Consider the following 21,625-nt stretch of genomic DNA (forward strand, 5'->3'; position numbering starts at 1 on the left):
AGAATTGTCCCTTTGACCACGTATGTGCGTGCACACACACGTCACACAAACATACACGTGTACAGGACCAATCAGGGCTCAGTTTGCCGTGCAAACCCAGAAAACAGGTGAGCTGTGATTGATTGTTACGTTACCTACTTCCTCAGCAGTTTTTTTTTTTTTCTAAAAGAGCTCAGTATTGTTCACTCGGTAATGTCATCATCATTGCTCTTTTTTTTTTTTTGTATGTGGGTGAGAATGTGTATGTGCGTGCGTGCGTGTGTGTATTCGTTAGTTCACCAAAAACCTATAAAAAAAAATCCCATACCGTTCACCTAAACCGAACACCGCCGTCAGGAGACCCGAGGAAGGACCAAAGAAAACAAAGGAAGGTGAAATCCAGCACCGACCAGACACCACCCACCGGGCCACCAACCAGAGGTGATGTAATCTTAAGTCGATAGCAAGTGGAAGAATGTGTTTTTAACTAACTAATAATGAAGTTATCAAATTTATTCTGGACAAAATATTAACTTTTTGTTCTGCCTAAAATGGCAAAATGAGCCAAGTATCCCTTTTAAATTCAATGCAGCGTCCTGAATGAACCTGAACTTGAAAACTGTGAGGTGGGTGCGAACACCACTCATTCGCCACTTTCAGGAACATTCAATCTTAATTTTGTGATGCTGTTGTGTCCTTTTAAGATTTGGAACAATACATTCAACAACTCGTCATTGATTCGAATAGCCGTCCATCTTCTTGTGTTTCTGGTAGAAGTTTGAGAACTTATTGAAGATGTTGGTGATGGGCAAAGCCACAATAAGCAGCCCAGAGAGAATGCACAGCGTTGCTATGAGCTTCCCGGGGAGCGTAACAGGAAAGGTGTCCCCGTAGCCCACCGTTGTCATGCTAATGGTGGCCCACCACCAGCTGACAGGGATAGTCTGCAGCTCGGACTCCAGGGACTCCTTCTCTACAAAGTACATGAGGGCGGAGAACAAGGAGATTCCCACGAACAAGAAAAGCGCCAGGAGCCCCACCTCACGGCCGCTGTGTTGCAGCGTGGCGCCGAGAGAGCGCAGGCCGGCCGAGTGGCGGGCCAGCTTGAGGATGCGGAACAGTCGCATCAGCTTCAAGATCTGCATCACTTTGCCCACGTTCTCCAGCTCCGTGTTGTCATCTTCGGACGCCGGGCCCAAATCCCAAGCCAGGGTGGCGTAGAAAGGCGTGATGGACATCAGGTCGATAACGTTGAGAGGGCTGCACAAGAACTTGCTGGCCGACGGCGCGACCGCCAGACGGAGGAGAAACTCTGCGGAAAATAAGAGGACGCAAAGATTCTCGAGGAACGCCAGCCCTGGATGTTCAACTTCTCTGTCGTTGTGGTCCGCCTGACGGAATTCTGGCATGCTGTGGACACACATGGCCACTACGGAGACCAGAACAACACTCAAAGACGTGACGGCCATCGCTTTGGCCGAAGCCGAGGACGATGGATTCTCAAGGCGGAGCCAAACGTTCCGACGGACGTCCGCACACCAGGCGCCGTCGAATGAATCCGCGTCAGACGTCTTCTCCGTGGATGAGCCGGTGCTGTGAAGGTCAACGCTCCCCTGATCCCAACCCAGATCCTCACTCTGCTCCAGGAGTTCGTGGAATTTGTGGCAACAGCACAAGTCCAGATGGCCGTCCTTGATGCCCCAATACTCGATCTCTTGGCGGAAGGACAGCACGCACAAACCGTCCACCAGGTGCATTTTGCCCGTCAGGTAAAAGTTGAGGACGTAACAGAAGAAAAGTGGATTGCGGTCAAAATAATACTCCATCTCTGCGGCCACAAAGTCGTCACAGAGCTCCAGGATGGCTTCTGGGGAGCGACAACGCAGGAGACGCGCCAGGCGAGTGTGGGGGAAGCGTTTGAGAACGCCGCGCTCCATTCTCTGCTTGAAACCGCCGACGTTGACCGTGATGAAGCAATCGTCAGGAGAGCGGCCATCAAGGATCTGTCCGGACACCATCTTGCTATACAAGCTGCGTGCTTGCTCTGATGGAGAGTCTCAGAGGACGGCGTGCCTAAACAACATACACACACACACACACCTACACATTAGTGTACTCTTACATGTCCATGTGTGTCATCTAATCCCATTGACATGCTTTAAGTGAACATTTGGGTTTCTGTGACATCCTGTTAGGCCAGGGATCATGTGGCTCTTTAGTCTAAAAAAAAATGGTGGTAATTAATATTTTGATAGCTATTTATTTTTATTTAATGATTACATTTAAATAATAAGAATACATATTCAAAAATGTCACTGTCCAAAAATTTGTCAAGAATAAAGAGAGATTTTTGTCAGAAAAAGACAGACAAAAGGTAGATGAAAGAAAAAAAGTGACCACAAAATGTCCAAAAAGGAAGAAGAAAAGCAGAAAATGATCATAAAATGCCCATGAATGGGGCGGCATGGCTCAGTGGTAGAGTGGCTGTCTCCCATCCGTGAGGTTGTGGGTTTGATCCTCAGCCCTGGTGATCATGTTGAAGTGCCCTTGAGCAAGACACTGAACCCCGATTTGCTCCCAATGGACCTGGCCGACCACTGGTGTGTGTGAATGTGAGGCATTGTAAAGCACTTTGGGCACAATTTGGTGTAGTTAAAGCGCTATATAAAAAGCAGTCCATTTACCATTAAAATGTCTTAGAATTAAAAAAAAAAAATTTAATGGCACGAAAGATCATGTTCAAAAGGTAACCAAAAAAATTCCAAAAACAAAAGAAAAATGTCAGAAAATTGATAGTCGAAAAAGGCAGAAAAAAGTCAAAAAATGTATGAAGGATTTAAAAAATATATATATTTATTATCATTATTATTATGGTTATGTTTTCAAGAAGAACAAATGGTTAATGGACTTTCACTTGAAAAACAAACAACATTTTGAATCATCTAGCTCAACCATTGCCAATATTATTTTGCTGGCGTTGCTCCAAAACCTTGTACCTCCAAAATACTGTAGTCACTTTTCAGGAGACCCCCAAAACACCATGTTTGTTTGACCATTAACATTTGTATCTTAAAAAATATATATATATATATCAAATTTGCGAAATTGTGACTTATTAGGTTTCGGCCCGATGCCAGCAATTTGTCAAGTGATGTACGAAATATGTAATAATAATGATAATAATAAACTGTTTTATGATAAGGATGACATGGCAACAAAATCATCTTTAAAAAGTTGATTTCAAACTTAATTTATCTGTTGCATTAAGTTGCTCATCAAGAGGGAGGAACATGAGAAAAAGCCATTTTATAATTTGTTCACTTTTAAATCATATAATGAATCACTTTTCTCCATGTTGCTGTATTTTCTACATGGATTATATCAAATGTCATTGGTTGGGTTTTGGGACAGACAATGTCCTCCAATTGTGGAATGACCCTTGTTTTTGAGATTGTGCCATTCAATAAGGTCACTTATTTTCCAATGTGCAAAGCATGATACGGTAGTTCTCCAACACGTATCCAAGCACATGAACATTGTCTCACATGGATTAAGTTACTTCACAGCAAAACACTCAGATTGCAAAGAACAGCGCTCCAAGGTCACATTTGAAATATGTCCTTATAATAATGAGTGTGAGCGCAACTGAGAAATGATTCCTATCATAAAAAATATTTTTAAAAAACGTTAAATACCAAATATGCCATCCAATTTAAAACATAAAAGTTTGGTCATCTGTAATAAACTAGGTATGTCAGAAATAGTTGCATCTTACCTGTGCATGGTAGAAGGTGCAAGTGCTCTGCAGGTTTACTTGGTGTTTGTGCTCAATACCAGCACTCGAGTATCTATTACGCATTACACAGTCACACATCCGCAGGGGCGTAACCATCATGTCAGAAGTGTATGTGTGGTGGTGATGGTGGGTAGGTTATTGTGTGTGTGTCTTTCTGGCTCTCCCTCTGGAGATTAGGAACTGAGCCCTCTCAGCCCTGCCACGAACAGCAAAAGTCATCAAGTAATTGACTCCCCACCAAAAGGTTTATATTTACCTTCAACTGCCACAAGATGGCAGCAAACTATTATTTATAAAAATCTGTGAAGAGGTCAATTTGAAAATTCTGAACTGTAAATATGCAAATAAACGTGTTGCATGGACACGCACTTGAAGGGTTGGCAGGCCTTCCAGAGATTTAAAAAACAAAAACAACTAAGTAATTAAAACGTCAATTTCCCATATATTTCCCCTCTACTCTGAGGGGTGAGTCTAATATTCAATTACCCAATTTAGTTACTACATAAGTCCAGACAAAGCTTAAACGTGACGTTTTAGTAGTTAATGTACAGTACTTACCTTCTCATACCAGCAGATGGCAGCCAAGGGCCGGAAGAGACGGCAGCTGCACTGTACATGACAGAACAGTACAGTTCAATCTTATGGACTACATGCACAAATCACTTCCGCATTTGACGTATGAGTGAACCCAACCTTCCGGTGCGGGGAGACGTCAGCGGAGCGCACTGTTGATGTGATGCCTCCTAAATCTTTAACCCACTGAAAAAGAACAGGAGTCGCTCCTTGCTTTAACACTATGTCTATCAGAATTTTAATACTAATATAGAATAATAATTAGTTCACCCAGAGCCGTAATTTTAACGTCTTAAGCTCTGGTAATGATGTAATTTCTTAAAATTATTATTACACGTAAATACAAGCCGTTTGAGTAGCTACTAAAGCTTTTTTTTTTTTTATTATTGTTTTAATGTAAATGCAAATTATGTGTTGTTGCTGGAGTCCACACAGTGCCTTTGTCCAAGTCTTCTCTTCGTCGGCGGGATCAGACGGTCTCTGCCTTGACAATATTTTGAAGCAGATGTAATGCCTCTACTGTTTTGTTTTTAAATAAAGTACTCCAAAACGCTGACAACTGGTCGAGGTTCTCTGAAGGAAAACAAACGGCGGTGCGTTATGAGATGTTCCTGGAAATACGTCACGGCTATTTGTGCATAGAGTCCATAGCATCATGAGGACATACAGTCACTCGCCTACGATGCAGGTTGGTGTCGGTTCGCTTCCCCGCCTGGGAGACCATGTTTGTTTGTGTGTGTGAGTGAGTGCAAAAAAATAAAATAAAATAAAGCATCATGAGTACTTTCTGAACTCAGCTGTTTTTTCAGTTTTCCAGTATTTTTTTAAAGATGGTAACAGATACAGTAAAACATAATCCATTTTCTTTTTATTTCAAGTGTGTCTTAATTAATCAAATAGGAAGATCAGACCAAGTGGGAAAAATATATAAGTATCATTTTATTGTCTGTATAAAATGGCTACCAAAGCATTTACATTCAAGTCTGAATTAAGGTAACATTATAATGTCAATGACTGACTGGCCTATAGCTTTTTTACAGCATATTTACAATGCATTACTGTACTATTACTCAAAGTGCCTGATATTGTCATTCCTGCCTTGTACTTCATAAACTGGAGCAAAAAGTCAATTTCATTGTACAGTTTGAAGGCAAGTCCTGAAAGACTTGAAGAGAAAAAAAATGAGTTTTTTGTTTGAAGCTTAAATGTGGAAAAATCTATTGAAAAGTAATGTGCAATGCTAGTGAAAAAAGAAGCTACTGTATGTTAACTAGAAAAGTATAAAGAAGAACTGTACAGTATTGCTCCTTTGTGTGGTGTAATGCATGCAATACAAAAATATCATTTGCTTCCTAAGATGAAAATTTGGTAGAGTAGATATTATATTATATATATGTTTTACGTTACCAAATGTGCTTCAGCTTATACTGCTGTGACAAAGCGGGCAGTAGTTAAATTTGCTGATCTCATTGTTTTCAGCACAGTGCTTGCACACACTGCACATCCACAGGTGGAAGGCCTCCTCGATGGGCAGACCGCTCACTATGCAGGTGGGCAACTTTTCCGCCGCCCTACAAAGAGAGAAAAAGAGGCGAAAAGGTTGTTTTCAAGGAACATGGTGGAGAAAGGTTAAAACAAAACAGTAACCAAAGAAAACGCAAAGAATGTAAAGAGTTGACAAGCATTTGTCTCCACAGGCATTAGATAATAAAATGTCACCAGCTGGACTTGAACCTTTGCTTTTCTCACCCTTCTGATGCAGCATCGAGCTCCAGCGTTGGGCTATCTTTTGGCACGTGTTTGGTGAAGATCTGCAAGGCCAAGTCCTCATAGAGCTGCCGCTGTTCCGGGTCCACGTTCTCCAGGGCCTCCAGCTTGATGAAGGCCTGCGAGCACGTGCCGAAAGCCCGGCAGGCCGACGAGCAGACGGCGAGGAGAGAGTAGATCTCCACCGCGGGGATGATGTCCTCGTATTCGCGGAGATGAAGGGCTTTCAAAATGGCGCAAACATTGAGTATGCCGCTTTGTGTTATAGTAAATAATAAAGTTGAACCGGTTTGCATATTGTGACCCGGAATTGGTTTCAGCCCCTTTTCATAACTTCATAGGCTTCCTCCCATTTTTGTGTATGTGGATGACTTTCAGAGGAAAATGTTTGGACATCCCTGATAAAGTGTTGTAGTGTGTGTGTGTGTGTGTGTGTGGGGGGGGGGGGGGGGGTTACCTGTGTGCATGGCATTCTCCGTGTAGCCTTCATACAGCTGTCTTTGCGCGAGCAGGAAGAAGTGATACGCTTCCGCTCCTCGCCACGCGTTGTCCAGAATGCGACTGTCCGAAGAGTTCGTGTCTTCCTCCAGGAGTCCAGCAAGTGCAAATGTTGCCTAACAATAAGGGATGGGAAAAGAAAGTTGGGACCACGTTTTTGGATGGATTTCCCAAAAATAAAACGACAGCATAAAAGGACTGTGAGTGAAGTGTATTTATGATCTACCTCTGACGTCTTCCCTTTCGCTTTACTCTGTTGCAACGACTTCTTCTGCTTGTGATGGTTTTCGACCAGCCGAGCAGCCAGCACATACAGCTTCTTCACCCGCAGCGGGCGTGTCCTTTTCTTGGCCTCCTCATCTGCAATCTGGGAACAACACAAGCAAATGCAAGATTGACAATCAATACCAGCGGGAATCTTTGGGAATTTATGACACATTCCAATCCAGCCTTCTTCTATTGTAGTGGACTATAAACTTCTTTCAGGCTGATTCTCACCATTAGATGGCGACACTAACAAAACCGATTTTTTTTTTTAGGGGTGTCAAAATTAGTGCATAATTTTGAGTTAATTTATAGTTCCTTTAATGCTACAATTTATTTTTTTTACGCGCAATTAATGACTGCCCCTTACTTGGAAAGTCTGTATTGGACAAATTCCAGTCACAGCGCAGCAGACATGTCCACGTTAAAATTTAACTCTAATAAACTTAATAATAATGCATATATTTGTGGAGACTGGGGTCAAGTTGTATTTTACAATTTCTAAAATGCAGAATTTCACAAGTTACTACATGTTAAAGATCAGATAGCTCTTAATATGAAAAGAAAAATGCACTGAGCTGTCATCAATGTCTTACAAATGCAATTATGCCATCTGGTGGCAGAAATATGACCTCAATATCACACTCATTTTTTACAGTACAACACATCTTTTTAATTTTAACTCAATTTTATGCATTATTATTAAATTACTGTATCAATGACTAAAAGATGCAGCTCTAATTATATTAGTTGAATTTTTTTTCCACTTTTATGTTAACAAGAGTATGAAAACTTAGAGAAAAAATTATTGTACATTTTATTTAGAACAAATCTGCGATTAATCGTCAGTTAACTATTGAAGTCATGTGATTAATTATGATTAAAAATATAATAATCGCCTGACAATTTTTTTTACATGATTAAAAAGTCTGCCAAACTATTTTGAGATTCGGGTTTAGAATTTTCGTCTCTATGGCGTTTGCACGTTCTCCTTGTGCTTGGTACTGCGGTTTGCTCCTACTGTATATTCTAAAAACATGCATGTTCAATAAATTAAAGACTCCAAATTGTCCATAGGTGTACGGCGAATATGAGTGCAAACAGTTGCTTGGCTATATGGTATGTGCCCTGTGCTTGGCTTGCGACCATCCCAGAAATGAAGGGTTTGTGATGATTGGTGACGGTCTCCGTTTTGACTGTTTTCACTAGCAAGAACTACTTTGAAGGTCATGCCAAAATATCTCAAACAGATTTAAGTCTGCACTTTGACTTAAACGCGTGATAAATATGCAACAAAGTCAGAAATCAGGAAGGGAGGGGGGCAAATACTTTTCACTGCAATTAAATATGCACATAGTCCACATAAGAGTGCAAGTGACATACCTTAAACATGAGTTTGGCTGCATCCAGAAAATGGTGAGCCTTCTGATACAATTCCACCGCCTCGAGTATTTTGTTCTTCTCAAGGAGATGTGAAGCATATTTGGACAGAAGAGGTTTAATCTCCTTCATGTTGTGGGTTCTGGCAAGTTCCACTGCTTTGTTCCACTGATTGATAAGAAACAAAACGGCAAATTAAAGCAAGCAGAGCAACACACATGACAGTGTAATTTAGCAAAGGGGGAGTTGACTTGACAGTTATTACAGCTCAAAATAAAAAATTTTTAGGAAAGCTTAAATTGGCAGCGCTTACGTTTCAAATCCACCATTATGCTATTCCATCTGTATCCACACTTCATCGATCAAAAGTTAGACATTGTAACAGCAAAGTGCAAGGGCGGCATTCACACGGCCAAGCTAAATATCACTCATCAAGTGGACATATGTGGGAGGACAGCACGGTGCCACAGTGGGCGTCTCTCACCTGGTTCAGATGGACACACGTGTCGACGGCAGCCTTGGCCTGGTTGCATTTAAGGTAAGCATTCACAGCCTGTTCGCACATGCCTACGGTGGTAAACATCTGGCCGATCTCCTACAGCACGGGGATGGCAAACGTCGGGAGCTGAGTCGCTATCACTTGCAGATATTCAGAGGCCGTGCAGTTTGGAATCAGCTTCCAGACCGTCGTTCTTATTTGTCTTACCGGTAGAAGTTTATGGTTTTCTGCTAGTGAATTGGTCAATTTCTCAAGGTTTTCATAGTCCTCCAACATGTAGTAGCATTCGGCCAACTTCTCCTGGTGGCGGCCTTGGAGGTAGTACTGCACTGCATTGACCCTTCATAGAGGAAGAACAGAGGATTATAACTTGAACGGGTCAACTCACAACATAATTACTCAGACATGATGCAGCACTTGAATTTTCTATCCAAAAAAATACTTCATAACAAAAAACAAAAACAAAAATGACTGCAGAAGTATATGACTTATCGCTATTCTCACCAATGACCTTCCATTTGCTGCAGTTAGGGTGACTTTTTTTTTTACTTTTTGAAACTTGCCAGCCAATCCCGAGAAGGTTGTTCCCCGAGTAGAAGACTCAGTTGTACTGTTTTACTCTCATTTGAACGTGTTTTTGACCAGATTTTCGATAGGAAATAACAATAATAAGTGCCAACACACACACACAAAATGTAACCGCCCCAAAAATATATAAATGCTGATTAACCTTCAATACAGTATGCGTTTTCCACTCAAAAATGGGGTTGGAAATTCATCAAAACTATGCCAAACAAATCATGAGTGACTTGCTGTGGCAACCTTTACTTTACTTTTACTTAGATACCGAAAATACTTACATCAAAGTCTTATTTTTACACAAGTATCTGTAATTGTGCCAAAAAATAACAGAGCGCGAGTACTTTTGCCACATTGCATATTACACAACCTCCCAACAATATAACATAGGAATGAGTGCATATTGTAAAAATGTAATCAACTAAATAAAAAATGAATCTTAATCAAATTACCACTTCTGTCTGTCAGCAAAGTAGTCTCCTATTGCATTGTAGGCTTGCTCCAGTAGAGCATCATCACAGTCCCCAGAGCCAGTTTTAAGAAGCTGGAGCACCCGGAACCAGTCTCCCAATTTTATCCGAAGGCTAATGGCGAGATCCCTGGAAAATGATACGATATGACGACATCAGTCAATATTATCCAAGAAGAAGACGGGAAAAAAAAACGATGTGTCGTACTCCAACTACCTGCGGTCCATGTCCAAATACATGCGCTCGGCTTCCTCAAACCTGCTGAAGTAAGCTGCCACCTCCGCCTGTTTCATGGGCTCACTCTGCAGGTTCCCCAAGCGCTTGACAAACTCGATGCCCTGGTTGTCTTTGCAGCGGACAAACGCCTGCTCAGCAGTCTTCAAGTCCAGTTGTTGGAGGGCCGCCTCGGCCAGCAGACGCCTGGCATGACGAGAGATGTTTCATGGCTATTATTTTTAATCGATTTTATTACTAGTGATGTCAAAGTTAAAGCAACAGTTGATTAATTCATCACCAAAAATGATCGCATTCATCATGAATTATCGCAGATTAATCGCACTATTCATTTTAGCGTGACAGCGGACGGCTACGTTTAAGGTAGCACAGGTTGTGTTTGAGCAATAAACATCATTATATGCATTAAAGTAAAGCATTTAATGAATGCTTGCGTAGCACATTTAAAATATTTGTTCATGCCAAAATAACGGGGTCATTTTTGTTTCCATTTGAAATTATGCAAGTAATGAACTGATTAGAAAAAGAGGAGGACGAGCGTGTGCAGACGTCCTCATAACTTTAAATGTCAAAAGAATTAACACAAAACCAGTGCTCTTCAAATTTGGTGGGGAAAAATGTCGATAAAAAAAGCCCTTTTTATCAAGCGAATAATAAAAATTCTAAGATGTGATTAATCTGATTACAAAATGTAATCGTTTTGACAGCTCTAATTATTACATGTTTCTATATTGTTAATTCAGAAAGGCGTGCTGAAAATGTGAAGATTCAATTGAGGTCATATTTACCAGAGTCTCGGGTGTGGATTATCCTCAATGAACTGCGAGGCATCTGTGATTCCCACTTTTTCAATGAGAGCACGGCTGTCTCTCAAAGAACGGATTTCAAAGTTGATCAGATTGTCTTTGTTCGGCCTCTCTGGGTCCTGTACAGCATCGGTTCACATAAATACCATCTCTGATTGACACTGTTTTTCAATCCAGATATGCTATATTCTATTTATTATATATTATTATTATATATTTTCTTAAACTTGTTTTTACCTTCATGATTTCATCAAGCAGGACAGATTTGATTTCAAGGTCCTCGAAGCTGCAGATATATCCTGACGTTTGGATGGGTTCCTGTGCTCCCAAATGACATGGCATGCTTAATCATATACTCATACAAACACAGAAGCTGTTTAAAGGGCAGGGAAACATATTTTGCAACAGAAATTCAGGTCAAAATGGATGTCACACACCTCACTGTGAGGCAGTAGAATCATGTACTAAAACCGTGTACATAATCTGAGCCAATCAGCAAAGATCCAACACTGGCAGACTAAGATGTATGAACCTCTAAACATGTTGAATGACACTTGACCTTTCATTTCATCGAACATTAGAAGTGGTCATAAGAGGATGGAATTTACTCACCTCTGGGTCGAGGTTCCTGAAGACATACATCCTGGTCTTTTCCATCATGGCAAACAGATCAGGATTGTCTTTTGCCCACTTCATGTCCCAAACATCCTTGCGTTCAAGCTTCGATGGATCCCCTGTTGACACCTGGGCGTCAGGGGCGTCACCCGAGGATGCGTGATGCTCCACATCCAGCAAAGTTAGCACACCTGAGATGTCAATAACGGCCAGCCGACTGCAGGAAACACATGCAAACGTTCAGCCACCAGTCCCGGCGAAAAAGGTGCGCTAATGTACAGTCGACGTATTTTTACTGATGCACAATAACTGCAATCGGAGCTTGCCTGGAGTTGCAGTTTAAAGAGAGATGATAGGCTCGGTTCAGAGTGTATTTCTGGATGACAACGACATTTGGAAGGCTATATCTGTGGATAATACCCGATTCACGACCCTGGAACACAAAAGTAAACATTACTTAAAACTGCTCTTTGTTACAGTTTGCCCAAAAATATATTTTTATTTGACCATTTATGACTGTAACATTTTCTAATTAGTAGATTAACACCTTAGCTGTCCACAATGGGTACTCCCGCAAGCCTCTGGCTAATAGCTTTCCCACTGGACTCAGGTTCAAATTTCCCACCCTCAGTTTGCGGACGTGAAGTCATGTGCGCATGGTGGAAGTAGCAATTTGAAATTGAATTGAATTGAATACACTGAGGTAGGGCTATTTAGCTTTCAGGTGAAATTTCAGGACAAACATAAAATGCACTGCAACATTTACAGGAGAGTTTAATTGTACCTACTCTAAACTGTTAAATGTACATATTTAGTTCAATGTTTCAGTGCCTTTCGCACAACTTGCTGGTGAACTAGGAGGTGAATCACAAAATTCACAACATTCAGTTCTATGCCTTTCTGTGACTCTTCCAGTGTCTCTGTTGCAACCTGCTCATGACACTCTTAGTACAGTGGACTCATGGATTCAACACTTGTGAATTTTGCTTTCAACTCCTTATATACTCTAAAAACAGTTGGGTCAAAAGTAACCCAATTATGGATCAAAAATGGACTGATCCACTTAATGGGTCAATTTGACCCAACTTTCAGTGCTGTTTTATACAAAATTACCCCTCCCCCTCTTTTTCTTTTCCCTCTCTCTCTCTCTTTTTTTTTTTTTTACCAAAAGTTGGGTCAAATTGACCCAAGTAGAGGACCTGACCCAACTTTCTGGGTTGTTTTATTCAAAATGACCTAATTTTTTACCCAAAGTTGGGTCCAAAAAAAACCCTCAGAAAGTTGGGTCAAATTAACCCAAGTTGTTTTATAGAAAATGACCCAATAATAATAAAAAAATGTTTTAAAGCTAGTCAAACTGTATATTATCTGACCCAACTTGTTTTATACACAATGGCCCAAGTTTTGACTCAAAGTTGGGTCAAATTGACCCAAGTAGAGGATCATGCCATTTTTTACCTATAGTTGGGTTATTTTTGATCCAACTGTTTTTAGAGTGTAGATAACACCAAGTTGTGCAAAAAGTAGTAAACACTGAAAAATTGGACGTGCATTCAAAGGTTTTAGAGAAGGTCAAATTAAGTTAATGGGTAAAGGTTATAGTGCATTTGAGGTGCCTCCTGAAATGTCATTACTAACTTTTCCCGAATACTGGATGTTCTATTTATGATTATTATTATTGCATGAATTGTACCTACCACAATCAGTGTCATATCTGTTGCTGTGATACAACAGATAGGATCTCTTGTTACCTTAAAATGAACAGACAAGTTCACATTTATATACTTAAAACAGTATTTTTGGGGGGGTTGCATAAATATATGAAACTTTTATCTTCAATACATGAATGTTTTGAACAAAGACTTTTATATTCAAAGAACAATAATTTGGTGATGAATGAGGCCGAACGTCACTTACTGTGAAGGCTTTTGCAAAGTCCTCTCCATTGTCATTGACTCCAGTTGGACTGCTGTCAATGTGATATACCCTACAAAGACAGGAAGTGAGAGCAAATCAGACGGTTGCACTGAGGTGACTTTTAGCCCCAGCTGTCTGGAGTCTCCGTGGCAGTGGAAGCGGATGAATGAATTCTATTCAGATTTCAGACACCGACTCCCAGACTGGAGATGTGTGGTTATCTTGCCTCCCTGTAACTTTCCATGACTAGCTTGGTGTGTACTGTCAGTCTTGGCATGAGTGTACTGGGTAAACTTTAGGCCATCCTGTCAAGATACACCTCAACTGTGCTGCAACAAACAAACAAAAAACTTTATAAATAAACTCACCTTTCCCTTCCCTCTTTCTTAGTTCTGGTTACTTGGTTGATCTCCAAGGCAGTCAATTTATTTGCCACTCTGTACTGCCACAAATAGAAAGCCTCTTTAGATGCAGCTATCACATGTGTCCTGGTCATGGTGACAAACAATGGACCTAACCAAAGAAAAGTTTGGATAAGTAGGCAGTTTTATTTGGTGAAATTTATTTGTTTAGCTGGTGCAAAAAAAAAACATACAAGGAAAATGCCTCATGGACAGTTGACCAGATTCTCCTGCTAAACTTGCATACTTTAAGCCTATTTTAGAGCAGTCTTTCAAACCTGCAGACTTTGAACTATTTTGGCTCGGGTTCATCAGCAAACTGTCAGCTGTGCCAGGCAGAAACGGAATGCAGAATATTTGGTATGTCTAAAGACGGCCGCCCACTACTCACTGTCTATTAGCCCCAGACTGCTGTGAGCCTGTGAGAGTCGTGACTGTGGGCGGCAGGAGACGGAACGCCAGCCACTATTTTTCCATATGCGAGGTGTGAGCTTTAACATTGACTTGAGGTCATTTATCAACATCCTGTATACATACATTGTGTATAAAATATTATGTACGACTTTCGTTCAATTTTATTTGAAATTAGAACTCACATATGTCGATATACTTTGAGTCCAATGGAGTCCCAATTGAGTTGCACAGAATCAGGACATACTGAAAAACAGAAAGGTTAGATTGAGGATTCTTAGTCTACACATGAACTATGCTTTTAAATAATGTTTATATTAATAATTACCTTTGCATGACTCCCAGATTCTGACTCAGCATTTCCCTGCGTGCCAAAGAATGAGTCAAAGCTGCTTAAGAATATACAGTGCTCAACATAAATGAGTACACCCCAACAGATTAGCTAGCTAACCTTTCCTTTCAGAATCAACATTTTCTATCACATATATAACAAAATTTTACCAACAGTTGTGGGACATTGATTATAAATGAGCTTTGTCAATGTGCACACACAAAAAAAATCAATTTACCTAACAAATTCATTTATGCTGCAAAGTATAGCAAATGTGAATATTAGATTCAACCATAGGTGAGAGCAATCATCACGGAAATTCTGAAGGTAGTTGTGTTCAATGAGGAATCAATAACAAAATTGCTACACAAATCATAACACTTTGGTTATTTTCGAACCCAGGATGTGAACAAAGCTGTACCTGCAGCTGGGTGTCTTCGGCCTTGCTCGCCAGGGTGCAGAAGTCCCCTGATGTGGTGATGGACATGAGGCTCTTGACATACTTGACAAATTTTTCATTGTTTTTAGTGTCCCAAAAGATCACACAGTAATCTTGGCGCTCTGGCTTGGTGAAGGCATACACTACTGTGCTGCAACAGTATCCCCACTGTGAAGTAAAAGCAAAGAGATGCTGAATGTTAGTTTGAGATTGCTGAACCCTGGGAAGCCCAAGGCAGTTTGACAAACAATGTACTTCTAGAAGTAAATAAAAACATTTTGTTATAAAGGAGCAAATAACCCTTCGGATATATAACTTTACTCTTTTGGCAAAATGTTTTGACATTATTTTTACCAAAAAAGGACCATTCACATCATTTACTTTAAAGTGCTGTCGTTTACCTTGTAATCTGGTCGGATGTTAGCAAAATAGATGTAGGAATCGACAGCCAGGCTGATCCGCAGGCCTCCTCCTTCCCAGGCAACTCCTGTCATTTGTTTTCCGGGCACTTTCAAGGTTCTCAGGTGCTGCATAAAATCAATGTGACATTGGATTTTAATTTCAACACTGAGATATTTATACACATAATGGTAGAAAAGGAAACTGACCACTTGTAATTAAGCTAGTGGATAGAGTAATGTCAAATGTACAATTTACTTGTTGTTAAATTGGATATTATTATGACTTATAAACTACTCAACGGTTAAATGCGTAGAAACATTAAATGGATACGGAAGCGTATTGCATTCACTTGGGGGAAAAAAAAAACTTCTGTTTTTCTGACAAATTTTGGGGGGGAGCTTTGTTTTTTTTGAGTATTTTTTTTTATTTTCTGTTTTTCTGAATATTTTTTTCCCTTTTTACAGAATTTTTTTTCCCGTCAAAAAATATTCAGAAAAACAGGCTGAAAAAAATTATTCAGAAAAACAGGAGGAAAAATTGCTCAGAAAAACAAGAGAAAAAAATATTCCAAAAAAACTGGGAGGAAAAAGTATTCAAAAAAACAGGAAAAAAAATATTCAAAAAAATAGAGCTGGTGGTCTGTTTTTCGGAGTAATTATTATATATATTTTTTTTATCTCCAAGTGACTTGTTGCAGACTCGCTAATAGCGGAAGCGGACAATTTCCCGCATACCTCCATATGCAATAAGATGGTCATGTTAATTACTGGCTCTCTATAAAGGAATGAATGTGTATACTGTATTGTGGTTTGTTCTCTAATCTCCGAGGAAAAACCCCTTTAAAAAAATATTCAGAAAAACAGGGAAAAAAAATATTCAGAAAAACAGAAAATTTATTATTTTATAAGACAGGGAAAAAATTACTCAGAAAAAACAGAGGAAAATATTTTTTTTTAAACAGAAAAAAAATACTAAAAAAAACAGGGAAAAAATATTTAATAAAACAGAAAACTATAAATAAATAAATAAAGTAAATAAAGTTTTCATAGATAGTTTTTAGTGATGAGGCTGTACATTATACATCTTTAAAGGGGAAGTCAAGTTAAAATTATTCTTTATAATAATATGTTCTGTGCGCCCCACTAGTCTAAACATAGCATTTTGATTAATATTGCATTTATGGAACATGAATTAAGCAGCAAAATGCACCCGTTTTTATCCATTTGAAGGAGGCGGCCATTTTGCCAACTGCTGTTGACTAAAAATGACATGCCAGTGCTAGACAGCCAAGTGGCAAAATGGCAGCCCCCAGAGATGGATAAAAAAATAAAGATTTTGCTGATTAATTCATATTCCACAAACACAATATTAATAAGAATGCCATGTTTAGATTAGTGGGGCTGCACAGAACATATTGTAAATATTTTTTTTTAATTTTACTTAACTTCCCATTTAAGTGATTAAAGGCATAGAAACAATTTAAGGTTAAAGTAAATTACTAAATCTTTTTACAACATTAACCCTTAACAGCTAATAAAAACAAAACTCCAAGGGACGTAAAAACTCATGTGTGCCTAAACTACAATAGATGAATCATTACGTTGACCATTTAGAGCCTCTAATAATGGGAATTTATCATGTTGGGGACATCTAAGTTTATTAGAATTTCAACAGAAACATGATGTTTATGTGTACAGGTCCACCTTCCTCTGATCCTCACCCTCTGTCAAAGTATCATCATCAAATCAAATAAAAGGCATTCATATTTTTCAGGACTAAAAACACGTTGCCCCCACCTCTCCAAAAGGTGTATAAAACTGCACCACGTTGATTTCGACATCGGAGTTCAAAGCTCTGAAGGAACCAGCCACTGCCAGCACGCTACCACAATGGTTCCACTGAACACTGACCACATTCATCGTGGTGTCAATACACACAGGGTCTGTCGGGAGAAAAATGTAGCATAGCTCATTGTCACAAATGAATGTAAAGTCTGTACAGTCTTTGCGCTACAGTGCCTTACTTTCATCCGTCTCGTAGCGCATAATTTGACATCTTCCATTTTGAAAACAGATAGCAAGACACGGGCAGTCGGGTTCTACGTAACCGCCTGTTCCTGAGTACCAGTGGATGCCTGCAATCCTGATGGCTCCTGTCACATTAGTCAGGCAGCTGATGGTCAATTTCATCTGAAAAACAATCCACATGACATCTAAGATTAGCTGATAGTAAAAACAAACAAGCTCCAAAGTTCTTGGAATTAAAGGAGCATATTTTTAGCTACTACACTTAAATGTGTCTTTAATTTGATCAAGTACAGCATTAAAAAAAGTAATTCATACTGAATATAATACCATAAGTCATAAGTTTGGACAAATGGCCTGAGAATATAAAGTGCTTGCATTGCTTAACATCACAGTGGAAGTCAGCATTTTCATGAATGTACAAATCATACTAATTTACACAGTAAAAACAAACAAACAAACAAACAATTATTTATTTATTGAGTTATTCGCCTAACCCACTAACTAAGGAGCTATGGATTTTGAGTATATTGGGTTACTTTTACCTAGATGGGTTCATTCTTTTGACCCAGCAAATTGGGTTGAAGATTAGATTTAGGCGGGCTGAAGAGCTTGAAGCTGGTTGCCATTTTTGGCAAGAGTGTATACTTAAGTTGAAATAAACTTAACCTAACATTCTGAGAAAATGTTTGTCGCGGCTGGTTGCCTAACACCGCTGACTTTTAACACGTGGTAGGGGTTCAAATCCCAGTCAGGGCAGCTGGGGTGAGTTGTGTCATAAAGGGCATCCGGTGTAAAAAAACTGCTGTGGCAATTCTTAACAGAGTAAATTACTTCCATTTTCAGCTGGTTCAGGTAGACTTTCTTAATTGCGGATTTTGTCAAACATTTTAAACTTTTGCAGACAGACTTGATTATTTTCATATTTCAAGTGGCGCGAAAATAGCAACAAAACTCCAGTGCAAAATGTTGTTTGACCTTATTATTTACTCTTCCTCTTGTGTTAACTGATGAGCTGGATTCACAAGGCCATGTTAAGATTACAGCTTCCTTAGCCATGAACCAACTTTCACACTGAGAAACGTAAAAAAACACAATCCGAGATTCTTCTGTCAGGTACATGACTGTCCTCCTGTTTTTCTTTTTGTTACTTTTGCTCATTCAAGTTGTACGCTGTGCTTATATACTCACTATGAAATTGCCGTGGTTATCAAAGATTTGCACTTCCCCGTTGGCCATGCCGAAGAGCAGGATCTTGCTGTCTGGAGACCATGCCACATGTGCAAGCTGATTTCCCTTCAGCTCCTTTCCCCAAATCCGGTTACCTACGGGAAAAAAAAAAGAAGGTCTTTATCCAAACTCATATTCACACGCACGCACACACTAACACGCACGTATGTGAACAAAGCAATCCCTGTCAAACGACAAATTGGGATTTTATGCCACAGTGATTTTTCTAAAACGTATTTAAATATGCATTGTTTGTAAGTCTTGCTTGTTGCAAGCCATGTAAGGGCATTCAGGCTGCTTTCTCAACAGTAACTTGCAAACATACAAAGAGCCAATGGACACATAGAGTTCTTCTTCAAATTTATAATTAGGAAAAGCCAAAATCGAAAATCACAATTAAACTTTTATTTAATTGCCCAGCCCTAACCCTGGCTAGTTCAATTTCAATTATCAAATTATTTACCATCTACAGATCCAACAATGACTGCCCCGTCTTCATACACAATGCAGATCTTTTGACCATCAGCATTCCAACTCATGCTCCTCACCACCGACTTATTCCTATTATTGATCATTTCCTCGTACCATGCACCTTAGAAAAAAAAACCACAACATTAATAAAAGATGATTGATTACAATGCAATAATCAGTTAGGGTGCAAGCACCTTTGTAGAGCATCCACACAATGATGAGTCCATTCTGGTCGCTGGTTGTTAGTTTTTCGTATTGTTCGTTCCATGTAACTACTTGTACCGCACCTGAAAATGTAGCAGTGGTTTATAAAGTGTTATTGTTTCCACTCACATCTCACTATTTGATATTTATTTTGTTGATTGATAAAAGGGTCAAACGTTAACTCACCACTGTGCCCCCCTAACGTCTGGTTCATTGACAAATTACTGGGTGCGGCAAGTCCTTTAAGTTTGGCGTCATCTGTCAAGAAAATAAGCATCAGCAACAAATCTTTGAATTAAATCATTTCTTAATTGAGTCTCCCTATTGTTTCCCTATTTGGTGAGGACAAGGTGGTACCAGTTCTACTTACAGGGACTGATACAGAGGTATCCGGAAAGCACGGAAAGGCTTTTGGTAAGTTTTAAAAGATTTCTTACACACTGTGTGAACTATTGTTTCGCAGAATCTAAAATCTCAATCACATGGATCTTACATAACAGTCTCAATAACCAACTTAAACACATGTTAAATGTTGATTTGCAATGTGCAAGTGAACAACAAACCGAACAAAGTCACGTTGCCACCTGCATGCTGCCAATAAAAGTTGTCTGAAAGTTTGTGACACTCAGTTGAGCTAGAATAAGATCATCCTTTATTTGGTTCCCCACAGTGGAAATTAGTTTTACAGCAGTGTGAAGTAACGCGGTGTACTGTACAGCACAGATTACAAAGATTTACAATAAATCCATCCCAGCCAAACATCCATCTTCTACTTAACTGTGCCAGAGTAGTCACAGGACACATATAAACATGTGGGAGGGTGCTAGCATATAAGGAGAAAACCAGCACAATCACAGGGAGAAGATGCAAAATCCACACAAGAAGGCTCGAGCCCAGATTTGAACTCTAAATTTCTAAACTGTGAGACTGATATGCTAACTACTGAGCCACTTTGCCAAATATAAAGAAACAATTTGTAATAAAAATGGTTGTATACAATGGCTTCTGTTTATGATGTGGCCCATATTTTGCTATTGTGAAGTCTGATGGCAGTGGCCACAAAGCAGCACTTATCTCTTGAACTTATAATGCGCTGGTGCTGTAAGGTAAAAAGGGCAGTATAATAAAATGTGAAAATCATTACGTTGTCATTTCAAATCCTGCACATTGTTCAAGAACTAGTACGATGGCAGCTTTAACAAGCTTTAGCAGACAGATAAAAAAGGGCCTCAAAATGTACTGCAGGTTGATGTCTACAAACCACAAACATACCTGTCTGAGTTTCAAGTTTGAGCACTTTTAAAAGGCCGTCATCCCCTCCACAAGCAATGAAGCCCTGATCTCTGTTCCATGAGACACATTTCAAGTGAATACCGTTGGGGATGGCAATCTAAAAGACAAGAGAACAGTTACATAAGCCTGTGCTTTTATTTGTTAAACTGTCAGAGTGAGGTTCATTTAGCAGGGTGCTCACCTTCTTGCTGAGGTAGATAAACATGATATCCGTAATGCCTCTTTAAATCTAGCATGTGGCATCCAACAAAAAACATATAAAACCATGGATGTAAATTATATGAGAAATATTCAGAGAAATCCAATAAACCAAACGTACACACCACTAATTGGGCGCAGCTTTATGGCCATTTGCACAATATAATGGCATTCAATACAAGAACTGCACCGAATTGGTACAATATTCAGTTATGATTAAGAATTTCAGAATATTATTTATGGAACATGTTTATTATTGTGGTTGGATTTTGCAGTGCTCTAGATCTCAACTGTAATACGCCATACCGTGTTGTTTCATAGTTTATTCTCACGTGTATTTAATTGGGATTTTAAAAGCACAATGTTTATGTATAAGTATTCATAAATATTGTGGCTGGTCGGTGCAAACAGTGACCAATAAAATTAGCTGCTTATTTAGCAAAAGAGCAAGACGGTACTGACATTTCGTCTCACTCAAAGCTGCGGAATATACAACAGCATATTTGTAAAAATGGCTAAATGGAGGTAGATAGAAATACTCGTAGTCGTAGATAATTTAGTAGCTACTTTGCTAGCTAAACTAGCACGACGCAACTAGCTGCGAACAAAATGAGCTTTTATGTAACACAAAAGCCATAATCTGACCAACTGCAACAATTAAATTTATGACGTTACTGCTAATGTATTAGAAACCAGATCAAACTCAACTGCTTTTGTTGCGTTTTTCCCCTGAGTGTAGTACGGAGGATGTAGCCTCTTACAGTCGCCCCTGGCAACTGTACACCGTGGTGTGGATTTCTGGGAGTTGTAGTTTTTTGTATTTTGAACGTTGCCGGTAGTTGTA

The 21,625-nt window shown here is 39.5% G+C and overlaps 2 protein-coding genes across 4 annotated transcripts; both read right to left on the minus strand.

The window, feature by feature from the left end:
- Nucleotides 1-710: 710 nt before the first annotated feature.
- On the minus strand, nucleotides 711-1,997 carry LOC147163156 (delayed-rectifier potassium channel regulatory subunit KCNS3-like). Its single transcript, XM_086095169.1, has one exon. The coding sequence runs from the start codon at nucleotides 1,995-1,997 to the stop codon at nucleotides 711-713; it is 1,287 nt and encodes a 428-aa protein (XP_085951295.1).
- Nucleotides 1,998-5,263: 3,266 nt separating this feature from the next.
- On the minus strand, nucleotides 5,264-21,565 carry wdr35 (WD repeat domain 35). Of its 3 annotated transcripts, none has more exons than XM_086094642.1 (29): nucleotides 21,490-21,565; nucleotides 20,765-20,812; nucleotides 20,563-20,680; nucleotides 19,477-19,548; nucleotides 19,281-19,373; nucleotides 19,079-19,207; nucleotides 18,577-18,710; nucleotides 17,385-17,550; nucleotides 17,158-17,303; nucleotides 15,361-15,486; nucleotides 14,942-15,127; nucleotides 14,518-14,553; nucleotides 14,375-14,435; nucleotides 13,746-13,890; nucleotides 13,378-13,447; nucleotides 13,158-13,211; nucleotides 11,787-11,893; nucleotides 11,458-11,677; nucleotides 11,083-11,163; nucleotides 10,828-10,964; nucleotides 10,022-10,225; nucleotides 9,788-9,934; nucleotides 8,964-9,096; nucleotides 8,742-8,852; nucleotides 8,261-8,425; nucleotides 6,840-6,980; nucleotides 6,573-6,729; nucleotides 6,098-6,338; nucleotides 5,264-5,919 (listed from the first exon to the last, which is right to left on the minus strand). In XM_086094642.1, the coding sequence occupies exons 2-29, from the start codon at nucleotides 20,786-20,788 to the stop codon at nucleotides 5,766-5,768; spliced, it is 3,558 nt and encodes a 1,185-aa protein (XP_085950768.1). In that variant the 5' UTR covers nucleotides 20,789-20,812; nucleotides 21,490-21,565; the 3' UTR covers nucleotides 5,264-5,765. The 3 variants fall into 3 exon arrangements, with proteins under 3 accessions (XP_085950768.1, XP_085950766.1, XP_085950767.1); XM_086094640.1 differs by having other exon boundaries at nucleotides 11,757-11,893; XM_086094641.1 differs by having other exon boundaries at nucleotides 11,757-11,893; nucleotides 20,765-20,826; nucleotides 21,489-21,549.
- Nucleotides 21,566-21,625: the final 60 nt, after the last annotated feature.

Source organism: Leptonotus elevatus, chromosome 14 (assembly GCF_054856555.1).
Source record: "Leptonotus elevatus isolate MCC_2025b chromosome 14, RoL_Lele_1.0, whole genome shotgun sequence".
In the NCBI taxonomy this organism is placed as follows: Eukaryota; Metazoa; Chordata; class Actinopteri; order Syngnathiformes; family Syngnathidae; genus Leptonotus; species Leptonotus elevatus.

Excerpts from the sequence above, each read along its gene's own strand:
- LOC147163156 (XM_086095169.1), bottom strand. The coding sequence starts at position 1,997 with ATGGTGTCCGGACAGATCCTTGATGGCCGCTCTCCTGACGATTGCTTC.
- wdr35 (XM_086094640.1), bottom strand. The coding sequence starts at position 20,788 with ATGTTTATCTACCTCAGCAAGAAG. Across the intron at positions 18,711-19,078 it reads CATTGTTGGATCTGTAGATG|GTAACCGGATTTGGGGAAAG; the intron begins GTAAATAATTTG and ends TTTTTCCCGTAG. Across the intron at positions 13,448-13,745 it reads AAGAAAGAGGGAAGGGAAAG|GGTATATCACATTGACAGCA; the intron begins GTGAGTTTATTT and ends CTGTCTTTGTAG.